This window comes from Diadema setosum, chromosome 16 (genome assembly GCF_964275005.1).
Source record: "Diadema setosum chromosome 16, eeDiaSeto1, whole genome shotgun sequence".
NCBI classification, from domain to species: domain Eukaryota; kingdom Metazoa; phylum Echinodermata; class Echinoidea; order Diadematoida; family Diadematidae; genus Diadema; species Diadema setosum.
Window position 1 is genome coordinate 12,003,775 of NC_092700.1, and position 24,495 is coordinate 12,028,269.

The 24,495-nt window shown below is 39.0% G+C and overlaps 1 protein-coding gene across 1 annotated transcript in view; it reads right to left on the bottom strand.

The window, feature by feature from the left end:
* Positions 1 to 1,386: 1,386 nt before the first annotated feature.
* The window catches only part of LOC140240016 (uncharacterized), a 34,076-nt gene continuing 10,967 nt past the window's right edge, over positions 1,387 to 24,495 (bottom strand). The window contains exons 3-7 of the mRNA XM_072319827.1: positions 23,285 to 23,320; positions 17,068 to 17,163; positions 16,470 to 16,642; positions 3,900 to 3,967; positions 1,387 to 1,564 (exon numbers count right to left, since the gene is read on the bottom strand). Coding sequence (XP_072175928.1) covers positions 1,387 to 1,564; positions 3,900 to 3,967; positions 16,470 to 16,642; positions 17,068 to 17,163; positions 23,285 to 23,320 — 551 coding nt within the window. The remainder of the gene's footprint in view (positions 1,565 to 3,899; positions 3,968 to 16,469; positions 16,643 to 17,067; positions 17,164 to 23,284; positions 23,321 to 24,495) is intronic.

Here is a 24,495-nt window from a genome sequence, read left to right on the forward strand (position 1 = left end):
TGGATCTGCAGCCTGATTTGATAGAATGATTGACCCAATCTAACTATATCCTTTTAGAGACAGAAGTTTTTGTCTTTAAAATTTGGATCTGTGGCATGATTTGATAGAATGACTGAACACTCATGCAGACTAAAACACTACTTTGCACTACAGGCATAATGCAAGATTGCATCCATATCATGATACTTGCTACAACTTACCAAGGCTTCTTGTTTAGAATGAATAGGCAAGAAGGTGACTATGTGACACATTAAACTTTCTTTTAAGTGTTTTCTTTGACATCTGGTGAGTTACCTTCTCATCCCACCCTAAAATAGAAAGCAGCTTGACGAGTATTGAAAAGTGGGCTTCATGCCTCCTTGCCCTAAATTCTAATCCAAAAGTGCACAGGATAGCACATCGATTTTAATTACTAAGCAAGCAGATTTAGCTGAAGAAAAATAAATGTAAACACAACTAGCGTGTTTTCACACAGTTAATTTCCAACGAAAGGCAACTGTACCAGCATTTAAAGCTAAAAAAAAAAAATGACTACAAAAGCTGGGATCAAATTATTTAGTACACATTTTCTGGGTTAGCAGTATGGGTACGACCACCACACACACCATTTTACATGTATGAAAACCATTCTACATGTATTTTTGAACATTGGTTTACATGTACAAACACCATTTGACACGTAAGGGCATTATGCTATTAAAGCAGGAAGTCACATCTGCCCCTTTACTGTGTTACCCTGAATAAGTCTTAAACCCTTAAAGGCTGAAAAAGAAAATACATAAATTGATCTCGTTGGAAAATCGAGGGTTGAGATTCACTTGCAAATTGAAATTTGCTATCTACCTCCTTTTCCACTCTCAAAGTCTAGGAATCTTTCAAAATAGTAAGCTTTTCAGTCTCTCTAAAGCATTAAAACCTTTAGTGAGCCCTAAGACTGCTCTAGGCCAGGTCTGAGTCAGATCTGAATAAATTCAACAGTCTACATTTACAATTAGACTGCTCTATATCAGGTCTGAGTCAGATCTGATTAAATTCAACAGTCTACATTTACAATTAAGACTGCTCTAGGCCAGGTCTGAGTCAGATCTGAATAAATTCAACAATCTACATTTACAATTAAGACTGCTCTAGACCAGGTCTGAGTCAGATCTGATTAAATTCAACAGTCTACATTTACAATTAAGACTGCTCTAGACCAGGTCTGAGTCAGATCTGAATAAATTTAACAATCTACATTTACAATCAATCTTGGGACATTCTTACCAGATTAAACAACACTGGTAACAAGATAAACAAGAAAACTCAGCATGTAATTCTGTGTCTGTTATCCTGCCAGTCGGAATATTCTTTTGATACTGCCAACTGAGCAGAAAAATAACCCTTCATTTAAGCATTAGGAGTTCTGAGTATGATATTATGATTGATAATACGAAAAGAACTTGTCCCCAATCGTCCGTTGCTCACATCTGTATCGAGATAGTCTTGGGCATCTGGACTGGCGTTGTCATTGTCCAGTTGTGTGAGGCGGAGGGTAAATGAAATCTCCACTCGCCCACGAAGATTTCTATATTGGGAGTTATGATAAGATCATGACACAACATTGTGAGTGACAGATATACACTACTGTCAATGATGAAGATTGTCCAACATTATCTATCAATTCATTTATTGTTTAGAGTGTGCAGAGGCAGTTTCAGATAACTCTGATCACTTGTGACTTCATGGGTGGGTATAAGTGAACTCCTGTTATAACGAAGTCCTCGGGACCGGCGGTTATCCTCCATGATATCAAAATTTTGTTACAACCCAACAAATAAACAACTAGAAATGTTGCTATGGCGACTGGTATGCCTCCGCCACAATGCATGGTTCTCCAAATAGGTCTATAGCACAAGGTCTTGACAATGTGTGATGACTGGCAAAGTATTAAAATGACAGGTTTGTCACAAATGGATTGAGCGTTCACTATCCTTGAACTAGGTTTATTTGGATAAATGGCTATACTGTCTAAGAGTGCAGGTATTTGGGGATTTGAGGATTTGTACCTAACTTTTTACCCTTCTATAAGTTAAGAGAGGAAGTGAAATTTAGCACTTTCACTTGACCTTTGACCTTTAAGCAAGAAAATTCTGATAGAATCTGTATTGGGTAATATATGCATACACTAAGTTTCAAGAAAAAATCCTGCGGGAATTGCATAGATAAGAGAGAAATAATGACATTTTGAAGAGTTGACCTTGACCTTTTGCCCCAACCTTTGACCCATGACAGCTAACTTCCCTACATGATCACTGCCAGTCAGTACATACATATATACTAAGTTCCATGAAGATACCTTGAAATATTTGTGAGATAATGGAGAAAAAAGTGAAATTTTAACATTTTCATTTGACGTTTGACCCTTGACCTTTGACGTCATGATCCAAAGCTCTCTCTGGCTAACCTTTATTTGGTAGTTCATGTATACACCAAATTTCAAGAAAATACCTCCAGGCATTGCATAGATATAGGGGAAATAGTGAAATTTTGAGCATTTGACCTTGACCTTTTGACCTTTGACCTTGAGCATGTGCGCTCAAAAGATAATAGGCACAACTTCGCCCACTCATACATATACATGCCAAGTTTCATTAGGATATCTCTAACACTTTTTTAGATACGCTGTCCACAAAATTGATTATGGACGGACGGACGGACAACACGAAAACATAATGCCTCCGGCGACACTTCGTGGCGGAGGCATAATAAAAATACATAGACTGGATAATCTGGCAGAATGAATTGTTACTTCGTTGTAACCGGGTTTCGTTATAACAATGTTCGTTGTAACGGGAGTGCACTGTATACTCAAGTATACCTCAACGTCTCCCATAAATATAAAAATTCACAAACAGTTGTCTCTAATTTTTTTCCTCTGCTTCATTGGAGCAGGAAATCTGCCTGAATTTACACACCATAAAATATTCCACATTTCTAGTCCCATCACTTACTTCTACTCCTCATCCATCCACAAGGATTTCCTTTGACGCTGGCATGAATATTGATTCATGGACTTGTACTGAAATTGTTTTAAAACTGTCACCGAGGATGGGAGGTGGATCCAAATAGCATGAAAAGTTAAAAGCAAGTTTGGTAGTTAACAAAATGTTAAGTGTTTAACCCTAAAAAGACTGGGGGGGGGGGAGCCTAAAAGGCCCCCCTCGACATTTTGTGCGATTACTCGGCAACACGCATTGCTTTCACCGCGACGCTCTTTGACTTTTTTCTTTTGAGTTTTCCGCACATTTTGACAACAAATATGTGACGCCCGGGGGTATGGTTCTGATGTTATGTAACTTTTTGTACGTGCCCATCGGACTGAAAATGGCTCCAAAATGTGATTTTGTGTACAAAGTGAATGCAAATTGATATTTTTCACATGGTTCATATAAATATGCTTATTTTTACTCTCAATGGCTGATATCACTTTCTTTTAGCAGTATTGTTCTTCAAAAAAGGTCTGATTTTTGCATAAATTAGCATAATTGATTGATATGAAATAAAAGAAGTCTATTTTGAAAAAATCTAATTATGTGATCTTGTAGATTACATCGCACACTACCATTGTGCAAATTTTTGCGGTGATAGCGTGATCCACGACCCTTTAGCCCCCCCCCCCTCCAGTCTTTCCAGCTACCAAAATACCCCAGTGTTTTTAGGGTTAATATTTTGTTTGCTTTATAAATGGCATAGAGGGTCGGGAGGATAAGGTGCCAAATCAAGGGAAAAGAATGGGTACTTTCCCTAAAATAAATGGCTACTCATGCAAAGCACACACACAAAAAATACTTTGTATTGCCTTATTAACAGGGAGCACAGATATGGTGCCTAATATTGGGTAGAAAAGCTAACACACTCACGTGAATTGATCTACAAAAACTCCATCCAGGAAACTTTCGTATGGTGATCCACTGTATGCTCCTTCAATCTGTGGAGAAGAAATAGAGAAACATTCCTTTGGCTTACTCTGAATAACAACAGTTTGTCTTGAAGGGCAACTTACCATGTACAGTTGTACTTTTTAATGCATAGTTGTATCACACATATAAATATCCAATTCTATAAAGTTGCATTTTTTCCAATCTTTATAGAGGATCTTTCACTCCTTTTGTGGAAAATTTCGCAGATTGGGTGAACGATGCGCAAAATGAAAATAAAAGTGCTCAAAATGTTGAATTTCTGCTATGCCTAACACCATCATTCACAGAATGATATTAAATGATTTGAAAAGCTACTACATTAGTATGAAACATTTAAGCACACCAAAGCATCAAATCCCCTGTACATGATTACAGGTGTTTGCAACTTTTGATGGTGCATAGTTAGGCATAATGTGCTTCCAGCCACGAAGGTTGGAAATTTATGATGGAAAGAGACTTTTGTATTGAAGTGTAATTCATCTCTTTACAAAATTATATAGAATAACAAAATACGAACATACCCCCCCCCCCCCCCCCGAAACCTTGGGGTATCATGCTCACTTGAGCATCACAAGTTCACATTCCATGCACTTTTGCAGACTATTACCTGAGAACACATCAAATGGGAGGGGGACATTCCTACATTGAATAACACTGGCAAAATTACCTGGCAAGTATCAAGAAACTTTGCTTGTGCAGTGTCAGAAAAGAAAAAGAAAGAAAGATGAAAATATCCAACTGGTCCAAATTCAGACCCCACCCTACCCCAGGATCTACCATTTATATAAACCTTGAAAGTACATTCACTAATGTATTTGCCATTACTCAGGAGTGTTTGCAGTTTTAAACAAGATTTGTATTTTTGTTTGTTTCTTTGTTTATTTTATATTTTCACAGATACTCAAATTTGAAGGTTCTGGGGTCCTTGTACTGAATATGTATTGTCACCTTGCCAACCCTGCCAACTCTAGCAACAAATTTGACCTTGCTTTTTGTATAGAAGAAGAAAATGTAAAATTAGACCCCAATTTGTGCCCCCCCCCCCATCCCTAGAACCACAAGGAACAGCGTTGAAACTGCAGTAACCAATCTTCTTTCTCATAGCACTATTGAAGTCTGCGTATCCATTCTTTTCTCATAGGTGTTGTGTAAATTATCATAATACATAAAATTATGGATCCAGCTTTAAGGAGACACATATAATATGCTCATAATTTCCATATTAACCCATTGAGGATGAGTCCCAAGTATTCTTGGGCAAGTGTCTATGGGAAATGCATGTTGTAGCAAAATCAGCCGTGCTCAACAGGTTAAGGAGATACCTTAGGGAGACAAGCTGGATCCAGAGTGATCTTTGATAGTAATTGCTAGATGTATGTGTCTGTCAGCTGTCCATTTCGTCTGTTTTGCTATTGTTGTCATTGTAGTTGAAGTTGTTTTACTACCTACAGGATACACAATGTATGGTACATACAAAGTATTCAGGCTGATATTATAAACACTAGTTTACTTAAAGATAATAAAAAATTTTGGTACCTCAAAAGTTTCCCTGAATTTCCGTGTTTCAGGTTAAAGTACCTTTCAAATAACTAACACTGTGAGACTTACTCGCCCCAAAGTGCTCTCATTTCTTAGTAATTATGCAATTAACTGCGACCAGCAGCCCCATACGCATAGCGTAATGGGGCTTTGCATTGTAACATTCAGGATCATGACAGATTTAGTATCGCGGGTAAATATCAACTTAAAATCCAAAAAATTCTTCAATTTGAAGACATACCAATTAAGTTGAAGTCTTGAAAACAGGCTTCGGACAACGTTTGGCTCTGCCAATAGTCCCTTCCTGTTCGAATTGATGACTGAATGTGACTCTGTCGAGAGGACCTTGGGAGAGCTACATACACTGATTACTACGGCCAGCGCATACGCACACATCACATGCGAACAAATTTCAAATCCACGAACGGATAAGATGTTTGTGTGTGCATGCGCTGGCCATTAGCATTCAGCGTAGCTCTCCCAAGGTCCTCTCGACCGAGTCACATTCAGTCATCAATTCGAACAGGAAGGGACTATTGGCAGAACCAAACGTTGCCCGAAGCCTGTTTTCAAGACTTCAACTTAATTGGTAAGTCTTCAAATTGAAGAATTTTTTGGATTTTAAGTTGATATTTACCCGCGATACTAAATCTGTCATGATCCTGTAAGCTACAATGCGAAGCCCCATTTAGCTATGCGTATGGGGCTGCTGGTCGCAGTTAGCTACTCGGTATGCGTATGGGGCTGCTGGTCGCAGTTAGCTACTCGGTATGCGTATGAGGCTGCACGCTGCTGGTCGCAGTTATCATGCAATAATGGTTTCGCACAATACGTGTACTACTTCGCCGCCGTATGGCGGTGGCTCTGGTACGAAACCATTATTGCATGATTACTAAGACATGAGAGCACTTTGGGGCGAGTAAGTCTCACAGTGTTAGTTATATGAAAGGTACTTTAACCTGAAACACAAACTAAGACAAGGAAATTCAGGGAAACTTTTGAGGTAATACCAAAACTTTATATTATCTTTAATACTGATGATCTTGACTGGACTGTTTTTCTTCCCTTTAAAGTGGAAATCCAGTCCAAATATAAGTTAGCCTGACAAAAAAAAAAAAAGAGTAAAATCTTATGAGTTCAACTGTAAAAATTCGACTGAAATCGATTGAAAAATAAGGAAGAACTTTATGAAATTTTGAAGTTTTGATAATTTCTGCAATAACAGTTCTTGTACAGTGGATATGAATATGCAAATGAGTGAGCTAACCATGTCATACCCTCACAATTTTCAACTGATTATGTAAAAAAAAAAAAATGAAGAAAATTCAATGTTTCTGCCCTTCAAGTCTGAAACATGATGTTATTCCTCGTTGAATAACTTTGAAACAGTGATCAGTTAGATACGAGGATTTGACCCTCAGGAACAATTGCATTTGAATGAAAGACTGGATATGTCTAAATTGTATGTACAACCTATATGGTAAGTTGTAAGGAGATGACATGCTCACTTTGCCATTTGCATATTCACATTGACTGTTCAAGAACTGTTTCCCCACAAAGCAGCGAAACTTCAAAATGTCATTAACTGCCTAATTTTTCATCCGATTTTGTACAGAATTATACTGCTGAACTCGTAATATTTTATTCTTTCTTATCACACTAACTTATATTTTGACTCGATTTCCCCTTTAAACAGTACACACTCTACACATTTTATTTTTCTGACTTGGCAGTATAACAGTGATTTTCTTTCGGATATAGTTTAAATCCTCCTGATTCATACTAATGAATGATTTTCCAAAGCTACAAAAACAGATCTTTAGTTACTGGCACCGCACAGGTTTGCATCCTGTTGGTGACCAAATATCAGGGTATCATTACTACCCACAATGACGCTGTTACCACTGGCCATCTTGTGTATGAAGAGTTTTTTCAACACCATGGAATAAAGTCTATGGGCTGAACTTGAGCCATCCCTTAGCATCATGAGCTGGTGGCATCATCTTTAACAACAAAATTGTCAATAGAATATTTGAAGTGGTAGAGTATGACAATCACAATGATCATAGTTTAACTGTGTCGGTATATTGTTGAAGTCAGCTTGAAATTATTCTTTTTTGACATTGATACCCCATTAAAAGATTTCATATGCAATTTAGTTGATAAAATTTTTCCATAATGTATTCACTGCATTTTGAAATATTAGATAAATCATCGTCATTCATACACCATAATATTTCCAGGACTCGGATGAACATGAATACAGTTTAGCTTTGATGGCAAAATATCACTTAATGCATACCTGCCAACATTTCAAGATGAAATATCTTACTCGTGGATTGCAAAAATCTTATTTTATATGCAAACTGAAGTTAAAAATCTTACTTTCGGTCAAATCTTCAGAAAATACACATGAAAGGTATATCTAAATATTTTTTCAAAATCTGATTTTGCTATTTCTAATGTAAAAAATCTTACTGAATCTGATAAAATCTTACTAGTTGGCAAGTATGTTAACGTTCAAAAGAGGGCATGTTATTTTTACAGCCTAAATGAGAAAAGATGGTGGTTACAGAAGACATAATTTTTCATTAAATACATGTATATTTGTATAAATGAAAAAAAGTTTGAAATTCCTCAAGATTACACAAGGAAAAAATTCAATAAATTTCTGCCTGCCAAAAAAGGTAGTTCCTGGTAGTAAAAAACACTTGTAGAAATCAAAGAATCCACATGTATTGAGTAATCAAAAGTGGCTGTACAAAAATATTTACTGGAAAAGTTATATTTTTGTGAATGAGGAGGTCACTGACATTTTAGCAAGATGTTGTTTTTGCAAATTGACAAAGAGGTTATTATAAATGCACTATTACCTCAGTTTATTGCAACAATTTTGCATGTTGTTATATTTGCAGTCCAACAGTAATTCCTGAAACTTGTGAGGATTAAACCCTCCCAAAAACAACACTTAGGTAACCAACAATATATGTACAGGGGCCAGTAAAAATGTGCATACTCAACACTAATAGGTACTTATAATAAATGTAAAGAGGCCAGAAAAATTTATGCATAATAACAATTTAAAAACTGTAAAATTCATAATTTCCCAGGTTTACTTTTTGATCCCAAACTTTAAAATTATGTAGAAGAAATGTTTGTTCTTTAAGAAAATACGGTATAAAAACAAAAGACTGATCATGCTGACCAATTTCACCAGTTTTGTGTCCTCATTCAAAATTGGGGTTTGCGACTTTTTGTTGGTTTTGTAAATGCATGGTCACGTATCTAATTTTTCTTTCTGGCCAGCTTCTTCTTTGTCACAACAATGGCTTGTAGATGGGTAATGCCTACAACCCACCACCACTTTACAATTTATGGTGTAATAGAGAGCTCTGCCTTGTGATATTTGAGCAGCTCTTTTACCACAAAGCTTATATCACCCTCATACAGCTGCTGCTTTGGATGACGGCACACACGTTGCCTGCATTGTGTAGCTGTATGAAGGTAGGATTTTGTTTTCACTATTCAGGCTTTGTGAATATTTTTTTTCCCCACACAGTTGAAGTGCCCAACATCACACCAGAGTCAAGCCTGCATTTATAGCTAGTATAAATCAAGTGAATAAAATAGTAATTTGTTTTGTTTAAATCAGACACTAGAATAACCACAAAGTAATGGAATTTAATAACCCACATCTTCACAAAATGGTGATATTGGAAACAATTGTGTATGTATACAACTCTTTAATTGTTGCATGAGTTTGTCTTTTACTGATTACATCTCTCTCTTCTTCTTTTTTTTTAATTAAATGCATAAGACTTGAAATGTAATACCTGATAAATTTACTACTTGACAATGAATTGAAACTGCAAGTGAAAACTAAAAATCAATTCAATTAAGATATCCTCTATATATGTATTATAATCACATTCTTTATTCTGTTATAGTAATAATTTTAATGTATCATATTAATTTTTGACTATTAGCTTTTTTTTTAACAATCAAATGATTTTATACCCATGGTGTACAAGTTTATATTGTGAACTTAGTTGTTTTATGTTAATTTTATCAAATATGTATGTCAAGTGGATCCATTTGAAAATCAGCCATCCTGAAAGGGCTATCCACCCTATTGCTGGAAATGAATAGATAGATAGATAGATAGATAGATAGATAGATAGATAGATAGATAGATAGATAGATAGATAGACAAATCTGTAGCACAGGGCCTGGGTAGAGGAGAGATTCTTGTTTCTTCTCCTTCTCCAACACCACCCTGATATGACTCATCAAGCAAGTTTCTCTTGCCGAGTCTCTGAGTAAGCTTATACCCATATTACTGGATCCGGCACAGGCTTAAAGTGCCATGAGTCCGTACTCTATTTGGACAGGTGTCAGACTTCCTGAGATCTGAAAGTTCAATGGCCCTCCATGCTCAAAATGACTGGCCAATAGAAAATCATTTAATCATAAATCATATTAATACAAACAGAGCAGTAGAACTATATCAAAATCACACATATTCATGTAGTCATGGAATTTGAATGTTTCACATGACATTGGACATAAGCACAGCAGTAATCATCTCAGGTAGTATACACATTTATGACAGGGAAGTTGATGATGTTTGAATGTGTCTTATAAGTCTCAAAATGACCTAAACATAAATATTTACTGAAATCAAAATTATATAAAAATAAGCATAGGTTCTTGAAATTGATGATTTTGCATCTAGTTGTTTGTAATGCAACTAATTGGCAAATTGCCCTTCATATACAACTAGAAATGTCGCTATGGCGACTGGTATGCCTCCGCCATAATGCATGATTCTCCTAATAGGTCTATATAGTACAAGTGGACAATGTGTGATTACATTTTCACAAAACTGGCAAAATATTAAAATGACAAGTTTGTCACAAATGTGTTGAATGTTCACCTTCCTTGACCTAGGTCTAATTGGATGAATAGGAGAGCATGTATTTGGGGATTTAAGGACTTTAACTTGACTTTGACCCATTCATAAGTTTATTCATTGAGTAATTATCAAGGTATGGAGCAAAAGTGCAATTTCTGTATTGAAAAGTACATTGTTACCATTTTCATTTGCCTTTGACCCTAAAATTCATAGGATAATCACTGTCAGGCAGAACATGTATAGAAATATGTAGAAAGAGTCAAGATAACTTGAGCCACTTCCGAGATATGGAGGAAAAAGTTAGTTCAGCACTTTCCCTTGATCTTTTGACCTTTGAGGCAAAAAAGAGGAAATTTTCAAGAGAATCTCTATTAGGTTTTACATGCATACACCAAGTGTAAAAAAAAAAAAATCATCCTGCTGGCATTGCATAAATATGAGGGAAATAGTAAAATTTGGAAGTGTTGCCCTTGACCTTTGACCCCATGAACCCTTTTTATGCTCTAGATAATCACTGCCAGTCAGTACATGTATATATACTATGTTCCATGAAGATACCTTTAGCAATTTCCAAGTTATGGAGAAAAAAGTGAAGTTTTAATATTTTTACTTGACCTTTTGACCTTTGACCTCATGACCCCAAACTTTCACCAGAAAATTTTAATTGGGTAATACATGCACACACAAAGTTTCAAAAAAATATCTTCAGGCATTGCATAGATATGGTGGAAATAGTGCAATTTTACGTATTTGACCTTGACCTTTTGACCTTTGACCTTGACCATGTGCATCTAAAAGGTGATAGGCACAACTTCACCCCCTAATACACATACATGCCAAGTTTCATTAGGATACCTCAAAAGGTTTTTTAGTTATGCTGTCCACGAAATTCATTACGGACAGAAGGACAGACGGACAACCCGAAAACATAATGCCTCCGGCACCACTTCGTGGCGGAGGCATAAAAAAAACCACATATAATTCAGAATTTGCACAGCTTGAACTCCCTCATTTGTTTGCCCTTTTAACCGATAAAATCCTACAAAAAAAGTCAAAAAAGTATCCTGGATCCAGGCAGTTATCCGGATCACTACCAGACTTTAATCGTCTGTTCCTTGTGGCAGTATCAACTTTTCCTACAAGTTTATCCAAATCTGTTCACAACTTTTCTAGTTATTCTGCAAAAAGACAAACAAAGAAACTAATGCAGACAAAAACATGTCATTGGCAGATGTAATTATGTTGGTTTTACTTTCATCCTTGAGTTAAAAAAAAACACAAGGCAAGTGCCATAATGTGTCTCGCCCATTCGCGTACAATTTCTTGTACGCGAATGGGCGAGACACATTATGACACAGAATGGGATATAACAGATAAAAAAGAGATACAAGAGACCCGTGGGTCTAGCGCTCACCTGAGTATCGCAAGTTCACCTTTCACGCAGTCACTAATCTAAATTATTCACAGCTCTACCAAAATTTGACCAGGCATTCTCAAGTAGAAGATGAAAATGTACAATAAGGGCACAAATTTTTTACGATTCCTTAATTTGGGGGGAGTGGGGCCCCCTGGGGCCCTCTGGGTGGGGCATGGTGCTCATTTTGATAAATTGAGATCCTGACCCCCTAGGGATGCTACTTGCCAAGTTTGATGAAAATCCATCATGAGGTTTTCAGGAAGAAGATGAAAATATACATTTCAGGCCCCCATTTGGACCTTCCCAACCACCCCCCCCCCCCCACCCCTGCCCCCAAGAGGGGCACCCCTGGATCTCCTATGAACAAACTTGAAACTACAGTCATTAATGTACTCACTCATAGTATTATCTTAGCTCTATAACTTCTGATTCTAGAGAAGATTTTTAAAGATTCCTTCATTTTGGGGGTGTGGGCCCCCCTGGGGGCCCCCTGGGTGGGGCATGATGCCCATTTTAACAAATTGAGATCCTAACCCCTTAGGGATGCTACCTGCCAAGTTTGGTGAAAATGGGTCATGGGGTTCTCAAGAAGAAGATAAAAATGTACAATTTAGGCCCCATTAGGACCCCTCCTCACCCCCCTCCCCTGGGTCCCAAGGGGGGGGGGGGGGGCAGCCCTGACTCTGCCTTGAACAAACTTTAAACTACAGTCATTAATGTACTAACTCATAGTATTAACTTAGCTCTATCACTTCTGGTTCTAGAGAAGAAGATTTTTACAGATTCCTTAATTTTGGGGGGTTTGGGCCCCCTGGGGGCCCCCTGGGTGGGGCATGGTGCCCATTCTAACAAATTGAGTTCCTAACCCCCTAGGGATACTACCTGTCAAGTTTGGTGAAAATGGGTCATGGGGTTCTGAAGAAGAAGATGAAAATGTACAACTTAGGCCCCATTACAACCCTTCCCCACCCCCCTCCCCTGGGTCCCAAGGGGGGCACCCCTGATTCTGCCATGAACAAACTTGAAACTACAGTCATCAATGTACTAACTAATAGTATTAACTTAGCTCTATCACTTCTGGTGCTAGAGAAGAAGATTTTTACAGATTCCTTAATTTTGGGGGGTTTGGGCCCCCTGGGGGCCCCCTGGGTGGGGCATGGTGCCCATTTTAACAAATTGAGTTCCTAAACCCATAGGGATGCTACCTGCCAAGTTTGATGAAAATCGGTCTTGGGGTTTTCAAGAAGATGAAAATATAAAAAGTTTACGCACGACGGACGACGGACGAAGGGCGATCGCAATAGCTCACTTGAGCCTTTGGCTCAGGTGAGCTAATAAAAGGGTAAAAATTTATGGCAAAAAAGAAACGTGCCATAAAAACTTAAGATTGGGCCCTTAAAGTTCATTGACCCCTGCCTGTGACGTTTGACCTTGTGGTGACCATCCACTCGATCCCCAAGGGACATCTACCATCCAAATTTAGTCACAAATGGAGTTATGGATCAAAAGTTATGACCCATAATAGAAACGCATCATAAAAACTTAACATTGGGCTCTAAAAGTTTGTTGACCCCTGCTTGTAACTTTGACCTTGTGGTGACCATCCACTCCCCAAGGGACATCTACCATCCAAGTTTAGTCACAAACGGACCTATGGATCGAAAGTTATGACCCATAATAGAAACGCGCCATAAAAACTTAAAGACCTAATAAAGTGGTTTAGGCATTTTTTTCTCAATGATGTAATAATATTAAATGTTAAATTCTAAGTAATTCTATGGTTGTGCGGGGTATTTTACTGTTCTGAATTTTGTTCTATATTTGTTAACATAATGGATGCAATTTCCTCGGTTTTGGAAAACTTGCTATACTTTCACCGCATGCGGCGCACTATCACTTCTAAATTGTGATGACGTCTAAGAACGGAGTCGTTGCGTTCACGACCAGTCTAGCCGTAGCCAGCGAGCTGGCAAGGCTATGGCTAGCGCAGCGCAGCGACAGCCGGCCGGCGGCTGCACTGGCTAGCGCTGGCGGCCGGGGGAGCGAGCTAGCGAGCGCATAGCAGGTGCTGCGCTGCACTATTGTCATTGGCTAAGCCTTTAGACAAAAGAATATTTAATGAACTGTATCGGATTTAATACTGCCAATAATACAGATTACAACTGTGGTACGCTTGGATATCCATTATTTTCGGCAAACTCGTGAAATAGGCCCCACCACTGCGTGTCTGTACTATAATACTACGGCGACTCGCCTGTTTCAGCCCCACCGTGTGGTGTTCATCTCGGTAGGTAAGCACGGCGGTGGGGCTGCCTTCCACAGTGAATACTCGTGAATGCGGCGAAAATGACTTCATAATATGGCCCTCGGCTCGACTAATTTATTGGCCAATTTAACCATAAATACAACCCTACTTAACCCTAAACCCAAGGAGGACCTACCCTTGCTTGCTAAAAACGCACGGGTACGGTGCACGCGCACTGCGGTGGGGCCTATTTCACGATAGCCCCACCACCACTGCGTGTCTGTACTAATACTACGGCGACTCGCCTGCTTTATAGGCCTAGACCTACTAGTGAATCCAGCCCCACCGTGGCATTCATCGGTAGATAGGCACGGCGTTTGGGCTTCCCTCCACAGTATGATTTTTAGCATAAAACAAAAATGACGATCATTCTTGGTATCGTTTTTCTTAGAAAATGACGCATCTAGATTACTGATCATATTGCAGAAACTGACTATGGGAAACTGGTTAGGCCTTTTTTTTTTTTTTTTTTTTTTTAGCCACACGACCCACCCTGTAACAACATATCCCCCTAACCGTTCAATAGGCGTTAGAGTGTAGCCTCTGTACTACTACCAAAGATTCTGCTATTACTACTTACTAGTCTACTAGACCTAGTGCCGTAGTGGTAATAGTACTACTACTAGTAGTAGTACTAGTAGACTACTACTACTAGTAGACTACTATAACTACTAGTAGACTGCTACTAGATCTACTACTAGACTACTACTGGTAGTTTAACTTGTAAGCGCCGGCCGACGGGCCAGGCCACGGCCGGGACGCTCCCGCTTGCTTGCTGTGGCCGGAGTAGCCGCTCACTTTGTGAGCGAGCTGGGCCTGTTCTTCTAATCTACTTACTAGACAGTTACAACTTACAATGTCAATCATGTAGAATACAGTATATCGTTTCTAACGTTAAACTATATGGGGGCATACCAGACATACCACTCTGTATTTCCCAGGCGATTGTTTCCGTGAGGTCTATTCTCGGGCTTGGTGCCATGTTCATACGCTCTTGCACTGGCAGCGGGGGAGATGCAGCTGGTTCATATCGGTATAAGGTGCAGCCCCACCATAACGTTCTGGTTCATCGGCTGCCTCTCCCTCCCCATCTTCCCCTTCAACTTCATGTGCCTCCTCTTCCTCTCCGCTATTGTCAGAGCTGCAGTCTTCATCATCATCATCAATGTCGAAGTTTACCCATATAGGGGAAGACATTATGCTCGAGGTACGTATCTGTGCAAGCTAACTTAGTGATAATGTACGTGGTAATGCGTACATGTCGACAGTCAGTGTGTCGACCAGGAGCGCACATCCAGCGGGGCCCGGGGCCTGGCCGGGCTAGCTATCGTGTACGCGCGTGTACCAAGCTAGTAATCTAAGTGCTTGTGCTGAGCGGCGTCTGCTAACTGAGCACAACTCCGTGCTTATACGTCATCAATCGGTTCAGGGGTGTTGGTCACGTGACTATCTTTTTCGCAAAAGCTGCAAAGGGGTCCTCCAAAAATGTGATATTTGGGGGAGTTTCTAGAAGCGATAAAAACCGGAACGACACTGACAACATATTTACATTGATAATCATGACATATATTTTACATTTCTTTTGCATATTAAAACATTTTGCAAGCATTTTATTAGGTCTCTAACATTGGGCTCTAAAAGTTTGTTGACCAATGCTTGTGACCATTGTCCTTGTGGTGACCATCCACTCCCCAAGGGACATCTACCATCCAAGTTTGTTCACAAATGGAGCTATGGATCAAAAGTTATGACCAATAATAGAAATGGGCCATAAAAACTTACCATTGGGCAGTAAAGTTCATTGACCCCTGCCTGTGAGCTTTGACCTTGAGGTGACCTTCATATATGGTAAAATGTGAAACTTTGTATGACCCCTCTTCCCTCGATGTTTGATTGCAATTGAAGCCCAGAGTAAAGAGTTATTGAAGTTTTTGTAGTGTTACGAACAGACAACGGACGGATGGACGGACGGACGGACGGACGGACGGACGACGGACGGACGGACGGACGACGGACGGACAGACGCCGCAGGCTATCCCTTAGTCTCCCCTCACCTCCGGTGGGCTCGACAAAAAAACAACATAATTAGCTCAGGAAGAGCAAGGGGAAAAGGAGTACTGTAAAAACCAGAAACATTCACGGCAGAAAAGTTTTGCAAATTGGAGCCAATGGCCTTTTTCCGGGCTTGAAACTTTCACGAATGGCCACTGACATTCCATGCATGGTGTAGGCATACTTTCCCATGTATTTTACTTTTCCGAATCCCGGCTCCGCACGAAATTTACAAAAGTTTCACGCACATGAAAATTTCCGGTTTTACAGGATCTTGCTTACTGCTTGAATGAAGCTCTGTGCCAAAGCCTGGTATGCCGCTGATGATGGCACATCTAAACCCGCTGTGTAATTCTTGTCTGTTTCGAAGGTACCATACAGGATTACACCTGGATATGGTGTTGTTGACATTGGACTTGTGGTTGTCATGGGTCCTGCTGAGGTTGCCATGGGGCCTGCTGAGGTTGCCATGGGGCCTGCTGAGGTTGCCATGGGGCCTGCTGAGGTTGCCATGGGACCTGGTGCTGCTAAAAGCAAAGGAAACACAGACAGAAGAGAAATTTCAATTTCAAAAGATAAATCATGAAGAGAGGCAATTACATTGATATCAAATCATAGGATCTGTAAGTCAAGTTTACACAAATATCAACATGGCATTGGACTTGTGGTTGTCATGGGGCGTGTTGTGGTTGCCATGGGACCTGTTGTGGTTGCCATGGGACCTGCTGAGGTTACCATGGGACCTGTTGTGCTTGCCATGGGACCTGTTGCTGCTAAAAGCAAAAGAAACACAGACAGGAGAGAAATTCCAATTTCAAATGATATATCAGAGGTAATATCAAATCACTGGATCTGTAAATCAAGTTTACACAAACATCACCTGGATATGGTGTTGTTGGCATTGGACTTGTGGTTGTCATGGGGTCTGCTGTGGTTGCCATGGAACCTGTTGTGGTTGCCATGGGACCTGTTGCTGCTAAAGCAAAAGAAACACAGACAGGAGAGAAATTCCAATTTCAAAAGATAAATCATGACGAGAGGTAATATCAAATAACTGGATCTGTAAATCCAGTTTTACACAAACATCATCCTGGAAAGAATTTCAAAATTGTGACAACCCAAAAAATCTACAAAAAGTCACAGATCAGGTTTCTCTGTGATGGACCAAGATATGTCACCAAAGACTCCAATCCCAAGCACCTTCTAATCTAGAGATTCTCCTGCCTGAAACCCCTAGCAAACGGGAGACTCTAACTTGATGTGCGTTCGCGCACATCACGAGCGCGAAGTTCCTTGTGGCCGGGGTCCATAGCCCTTAAGCGGGCTCTGGGAGCTCTAGGGTTCTAGATGCTCTCTTGTGCTATCTAAGGCATATTTTTCAACATACGATGACACTAAGCAAGAAATCATTTCAAGTGGGAGACACAGAGCTAGGGCGGGAGAAATTAAATCTCAAATGGGAGAGGAGGAGATTTTGTAAAAATGGGCGTTCAGTGGGATATCTCATGTGGAAAGCGGGAGACGTGGAGTCTCTGTGTCATTTGGGTTGATTTCTTTACTTCTTTTAAGTTTATCTTTACACCTGAGAGAGTAATATTTTCTCTACCTACACACTGATAAAATTTTGGCAGCTTGAAACAAAACCAAAATCGAAATATGAGCAATTTTTTCTGGACCATTTTCTTTTGGACATGCACTGCTTTTAATGGGAAATAGAATACTGTAAAATGAGGAATGTTCATGTGCATTTTAATTTCGCGAGAGCCAAGATTTGCAAAATCAAAATGCATGCAAATTTTTTTTTTGTCTACATACACTTCACAATGCATGCATTGAAAGCCAATATGATGCTGTAGGGCAATTCCACGATAAAGTGGACATGACCATCAAATTTTCAAAATTGTCAAATCTCATTCATTTTGGTATCAAATGAAAGCTTAAGGACTGAATTTTTCATATTTGACCATCTTTTTAAAAAATTACATCATTTACTTTGCTTAATATGTGCATAAAATCAGCATAATTAAATTTGACAAAATTATCTGAAAAATATAATGAAGTTAAATGAATGTAGCATGAGAAAATGAAAAAGGAGGTAAAAACTTTGCCTTTGTTTTCAGAGTTTAAGGGTTGAACATCATTACCAAATCATCAAAGTGCAAGATTTTCTATGTGTTAAGCTTCAGCGAACATCGCATATACGATCATCAATAATGTCACGGTGTTACAGTAAAAACTGATGTTTTTAGTATTGTTTGAAAATTACAAACACAAAAGGGTTTATTTTGATAGCCCAAATCATGACCACATGTAGCTACCATTATATACAAGTACTAAAATGATGGTAACTCATTTTGTTAATTAATTAAAGCTGATTAAAATGTGTCACAGTGTTACAGTAACTGTAACACCGTGACTATAACACCGTGACTTGCATTGCAATAACACAGGACACATACCGGATTACACATAATTAACTGTTGAAGTGACCATCTGATTTCTCTGTCACGTTTACTCACAGGATAGAGGTTTTTCAGGATTGTTCATAACAGATGGGTCAAGCTATATCCACAAAGATTATCCCTTGCACTTGTTGCCAGCATCATGCAATTTTAACCCTTTCTGTGCCAAAAATCGAGAACTGTGTTTACAATGCAGTGGGGTTTGATATGCCAATCAACGCTCAGAGCACATGGTGGGTTAAAATGGAAGCAGTCCACTCACAGTGTACCACCTACCAGATTCATAACTATCCAGAGCAAACATTTCTGAAGGTTTTGAACTTTTAATTACGGTAAAGGCAACAGTTTCAGTTGAGTTGATACCCTTCGTTTAATATTTTTATCATAATTGACCATTTTATCACATGGTTTGACTCTTCTTTTGTAGACTCAAATGTGTTCCTAACATGATAAACAGTCTGAAATCTTGCTGCAGCTTCCCTGGTATCCTAAAGAATTACTTAGGGCATACTGAAGCTAGATTGATGAGTCCACCAAAAGTTAATCTCACTGGAATACTACTTTCCTGTGGATGGTGCTGTGCACAATCTTACAATGATTCTTTTTATTGCTACTGAAATTGCTAAGTGGGTTCACATGGCTTTGTGACCAAAGGTATTAAAATCAAAAGTTTCAAATTTGTATGTCATCTTTAAACATACAAATTGGACTTTTAAAGAGTAGTTGTAAACCCTAAAAGTTCACTCAGAAATATTTAACAAGCTTTCAATGATGATAGAGTGAATTATGTCTCAAAACATAAAGTATATTTTACTGAAAGAGCAGTGTTCCTGACTTAACGTGTACAAACGTATATGACATGTCACGGCGTTACAGTGCAAAGTTTTTTTTTACTTTGTTGTTTTTGTTGATCTGTTATGATTTCCATAATTTTCTGTTTTATCTGGAAGTGTTATAGTGTGATGTCAAACATTCATCATGAATTATCATTTCATTCTACCTAATGGAGAAACACTATGAGCTGAAAGTATACAGGATTCTCCATAGGTTTTCTACACACATTTCAGAGGTCACGGTGTTACAGTCACGGTGTTACGGTGCACTTATTTAAAATCTATGTCATAGTTTCCCTGTCGATTGATTCTTTAATAAAATTTTACTTCATTATTATCATTTGAGTCTCTAGTACATCCAATGAACACATCCACTAATCAAAATGTTCATCAACTTCACAGAGTTTTGTCAGTAAACAAAGTGCACAAAAACCCATGTCCATTTTGCGTCACGGTGTTACAGTGGTAATTAATCATGCATAACTCATTTACCACAGCAGTTTTTCTTCCTTTCTTTTGTTTTCAAAATTGCTTATGACGATATGCATAGATACACAATAAAAATTTTTTCTCAAGTGTTACATTTTGATTATCATTTACATTTGATCCGTGAAATTATACTCAAAAGTGTCACGGTGTTATCGTGGAATTGCCCTGTACACCCCATCGTACACTGTACGGCACGCTCACTTGTATTGTACATCCGGCCCTCGCTGTTTTGGCTTGGGCAGCTCCCATTGTTGTAATGGTGATGTTTGAGCTGAATAGAGAAGTCCGTGCTAAGTACTAGTACTGCGTACGTTATGTCCAGTACATGTACAATGTGTACATGTGCAAGGTGCGCTCAGGAGGAATAAACAGTTTACCCCTTCCAAAGTTCCAAGCAATAGAAATGATCCAATTCATGCATGCTGGTACCACTGTATGCTATACTACTACTGTGAATGCTTAGTACCAGTACCCTCAATTGTATGTACACGGTGTATGCATGTGTGTACAGTACACACAGCTTGAGCCAGGCTGAGCGCGAGCGCATCTGATTTTTTTTTTTTTTTTTACATGCTTGCTTTTTTCATTTTGTGTTCAGTTTTTGTTGCATGTTTCATATAGACCAGAGTAGTAGGAAGCATCGGCAATTCACGAAAATGGCAGACGGCTCAATTTGCGAAAATTTCACGGCACGAAATTATTCTGTTTTACACTACTTACATATTTTTTACTGATACTTCTGGATAGCACACATGAGTGACCCTAATCTTCAATCCTCTTTTGTCTATTTTCTTTTGTACATCCTTACTCTATCTTATATCAGTCAATTTTTACATGGGTTAGGACAGTCCAATCTTTTAATAACAAGTTTAATATCATTTTAAAGCTTACCCTTCTGAACTGTCAATAAAAAAGGAGAAATTCATTTTGGGCTACAGTATGTGGGTTTTGAGCTGGGTGGTCAAAATTGGTCATACAGGTTCTTTGATTGATAAACATTAATAACAAAAAGAAATGAATGATTGAAACCATGTTATGGTTCATTATTCCAAGGGTTTATTAATCTAAAAACGAAATCAGGCTTGTTGTTCCAAAGGCTCATTAATCTGAACATGGAAAGGTTCATTATTCTGATGGTATTTCATTCTGTAAATGAAATAAGGTTAGTTATCACACACCTCCTTTTCATCTTTGGATTGACAAACCACATTTCATTTTCAAATTAACGAACCTTTCAAATGACAAACCTAATTTCATGTTTGGATTAAAGAACCTTCTGAATAAGGAACCTTATTTCATTTTTGGTTTTGCAAACTTTGGAATAACAAACTTTTAGAATAACACCACAGATGTTTGGATTAAACAAACCCTCTTCAATTTTCAGATTAACAAACCTCTACATGAAATATGAAAGCATGTAATTTTAAGAAGGATTCAATGTTTATTTGATGAAAATTGGTTTTCAAATGGCCGAGATATCCAAAAAAGTGCTAATAATAAAAGGCGACATGCCACAACTTTATTAGGATCTCTTTGTTTCACCTTGTTTTTGGATATCTCAGCCATTTCAAAACCGATTTTCATCGAATAAACTTTTGATACCCCTTAGAACTGCATGCTCTTTGACATCTCATAGAGTGGTTTCTGAATATCTCGCAAAATGTTAAAAGCTAAATCCTCACCTCGACCAGAACTGTACACACCCTTTAAAGCATAGTGTAGTAATTGCAGAGCCGATAGTGTAATTTGAGCCAAATATCACTGTGCAAACAAAAGAAAAGAGGACAAGGCAAGTGCCAAAATGTGTCTTGCCCTTTCGCGAAGAAGAAATTGATATTTTTCTATATCCTGGAAGTTCATTGACTCCGACTATGACCATTGACCTTGAGATGACCTTCAAATCCCCAGGGACATTTATCAGCCAAGTTTCATCACAAATGAACATATGGATCAAAAGTTATGAGCCATACTTGAAACACACCGTAAAAACTTAACATCGGGCCCTAAAAGTTTGTTGACCCCTGTCTGTGACCTTTGACCTTGTGATGACCTTCAACTCCACAAGGTTACTCAGTTGACGAGAGCCATCTAGCCACATTCTTATCAGGTACCATACCCGAGAACTGAATCGCATCGCCATTCTTCTTTCTAAGAACTGTGAGGAGCTGGAATTTCCTGTCGACAGAAATTGTTTGAGCGTGATCTGTAGGATCATTCCGTAACCGACTAACGGTTGATCGCAGTGGTTAGTTATTTTCTTCAAATTTGATATGTTCTTGTAAATATCTGTAAATAAACTGTCTTATATGTTAATAGCATAGTCTGCACGAATCTTCAGCCTAACGAAGAAGGCAGACTTAATCAGAAGAAGAAGGGACATTTACCAGCCAAGTTTAGACATATGGATCAAAAGTTATGAGCCATACAATTGTACTTGAAATGCACCGTAAAAAACTTAACATTGGGCGCAAAAAGTATGTTGACTCCTGTCTGTGACCTTTGACCTTGTGATGACCTTTAACTCCCCAAGGGACATCTATCATCCAAGTTTGGTAACAAACGGATATATGGATCAAAAGTTATGAGAAATAGTCAAAACACGCTGTAAAAACTTAACATTGGGCCCTAAAGTTCATTGACCCCTGCCTGTGACTTTTGACCTTGAGATGACCTTCATGTTTGGAAAATGTGTAACTTTGCATAACCACTCTTCCCTCCAAGTTTGATTGAAATTGAAGTCCTCAGTAGAGAGTTATTCAAGTTTTTGTAGTGTTGTGGATGGACGACAGACAGACGACGGATCTGCAGGCGATCCCTTTATAGTCTCCCCACACCTCTGGTGGGCTTGACAAAAACCACATCATGGCAAATGTAGTACTAACACATGCAGCAGCTAGCAGGAAAGAAATAATCTGAGCATAAAAGTGACCCATGACATGCAAGGAGACTTCTAAAGTTGCTACAATTAGAGAATTCTGATTTGACATGGCATTCTATCATATTCTATTTTCAAAGTTTCCTAAATTTTATCACAAGAGCATCCATCACCTGCCTACCTTCATGTGAAAACCTCCACAGATGGAGAAAAAAACAACAACTAAATTCCCATTGTTATTTGTGTGGTAATCATGAAACGCTTTTCCACATTAAACAATTGTAAATGAGCATTGGAACAAAGAGTGATATAATTACAAACATGTTAGTATTTTAAATCATGTACAGAATGTTATCAGCGGTGATGCTATTCGTGCAGGAAATCATATGAATTTGCATGCAGGTTTAGATGGTCATCGTCTCAACTGTGGTACTATACCTCCTGATGTTGTGGTCAAAGCAGAAAGCCCTGATACTGGATAGTGAACACAAGAGATAGGTATGTTGTAATTGCAGAGCTGACAATGCCGTTTCAACCCAGTATCAAAGATTAATACTCAATTGAAAGATAAAAACTTGCAACCTTTTTTTGATAACCCAGGGTACAGCACTGAAAAAAAAAAAAAAAAAAATTCAACAAGAGACCCGGGGGTCACGCGCTCACCTGAGTATCGCAATTTCACCTTCCATGCATTCTTGCACACTCTTACCTGAGAACATTGGAAACTAAGGTCTGAATATACGGATCCCCCCAACTCCAGGTGGAGGAGGGGGGGGGGGGGGGGGGGGCAGGCAGCCCTGGATCTGCAATGAACAAACTTGGAACTGAAGTCATCAATGTACAAATTCATGGTAATAACTTTGCTTTATCATTTCTGGTTCTAGAGTAGAAGATTTTAAATATTCCTTAACCCGTTGAGGACGGACTGATTTTGCTACAACACGCATTTCCCATAGACACCTGCCCGAGTATACTCGGGACTCATCCTCAACAGGTTTATGTGGTGGGGGGGGGGGGGGGGGGGGGGCAAGGGGCCCCCCAAGAGGGACATGGTGCCCATTCAAGGGAAATCCCCCTAGGGATGCTACCTGCTAAGTTTGGTCAAAATTCATCATGAGGTTTTCAAAAAGAAGATGAACATGTACAATTCAGGCCCCATTAGGACCCATCCCCATCCCCTCTCCTGGGTCCCAAGGGGGGGGGGGGGCACCCCTGATTCTGCCATTCCCATGAACAAACTTGAAATTATAGTCATCAATGTTGTACTAACTCATAGTATAATCTAAGCCCTATCACTTCTGGTTCTACAGAAGATTTTTAAAGATTCCTTAATTTCATGGGGTTTGGGCCCCTATGGGGCCCCCCTGGGGGCTCCCCAGGTAAGCCATGGTGCCCATTTTAACAAATTGAGATCCTATCCCCCTCCGGATGCTACCTACCAAGTTTGGTGAAAATCAGACATGGAAATCTCGAAGTGAAGATGAAAATGTACAATTTAGGCCCTACTACGACCCTTCCCCACCCCCCTCCCCTGGGTCCCAAGGGGGCACCCCTGATTCCCCCATGAACAAACTTGAAACTACAGTCATCAATGTACTAACTCATAGTATTAACTAAGCCCTATCACTTCTGGTTCTAGAGAAGAAGAT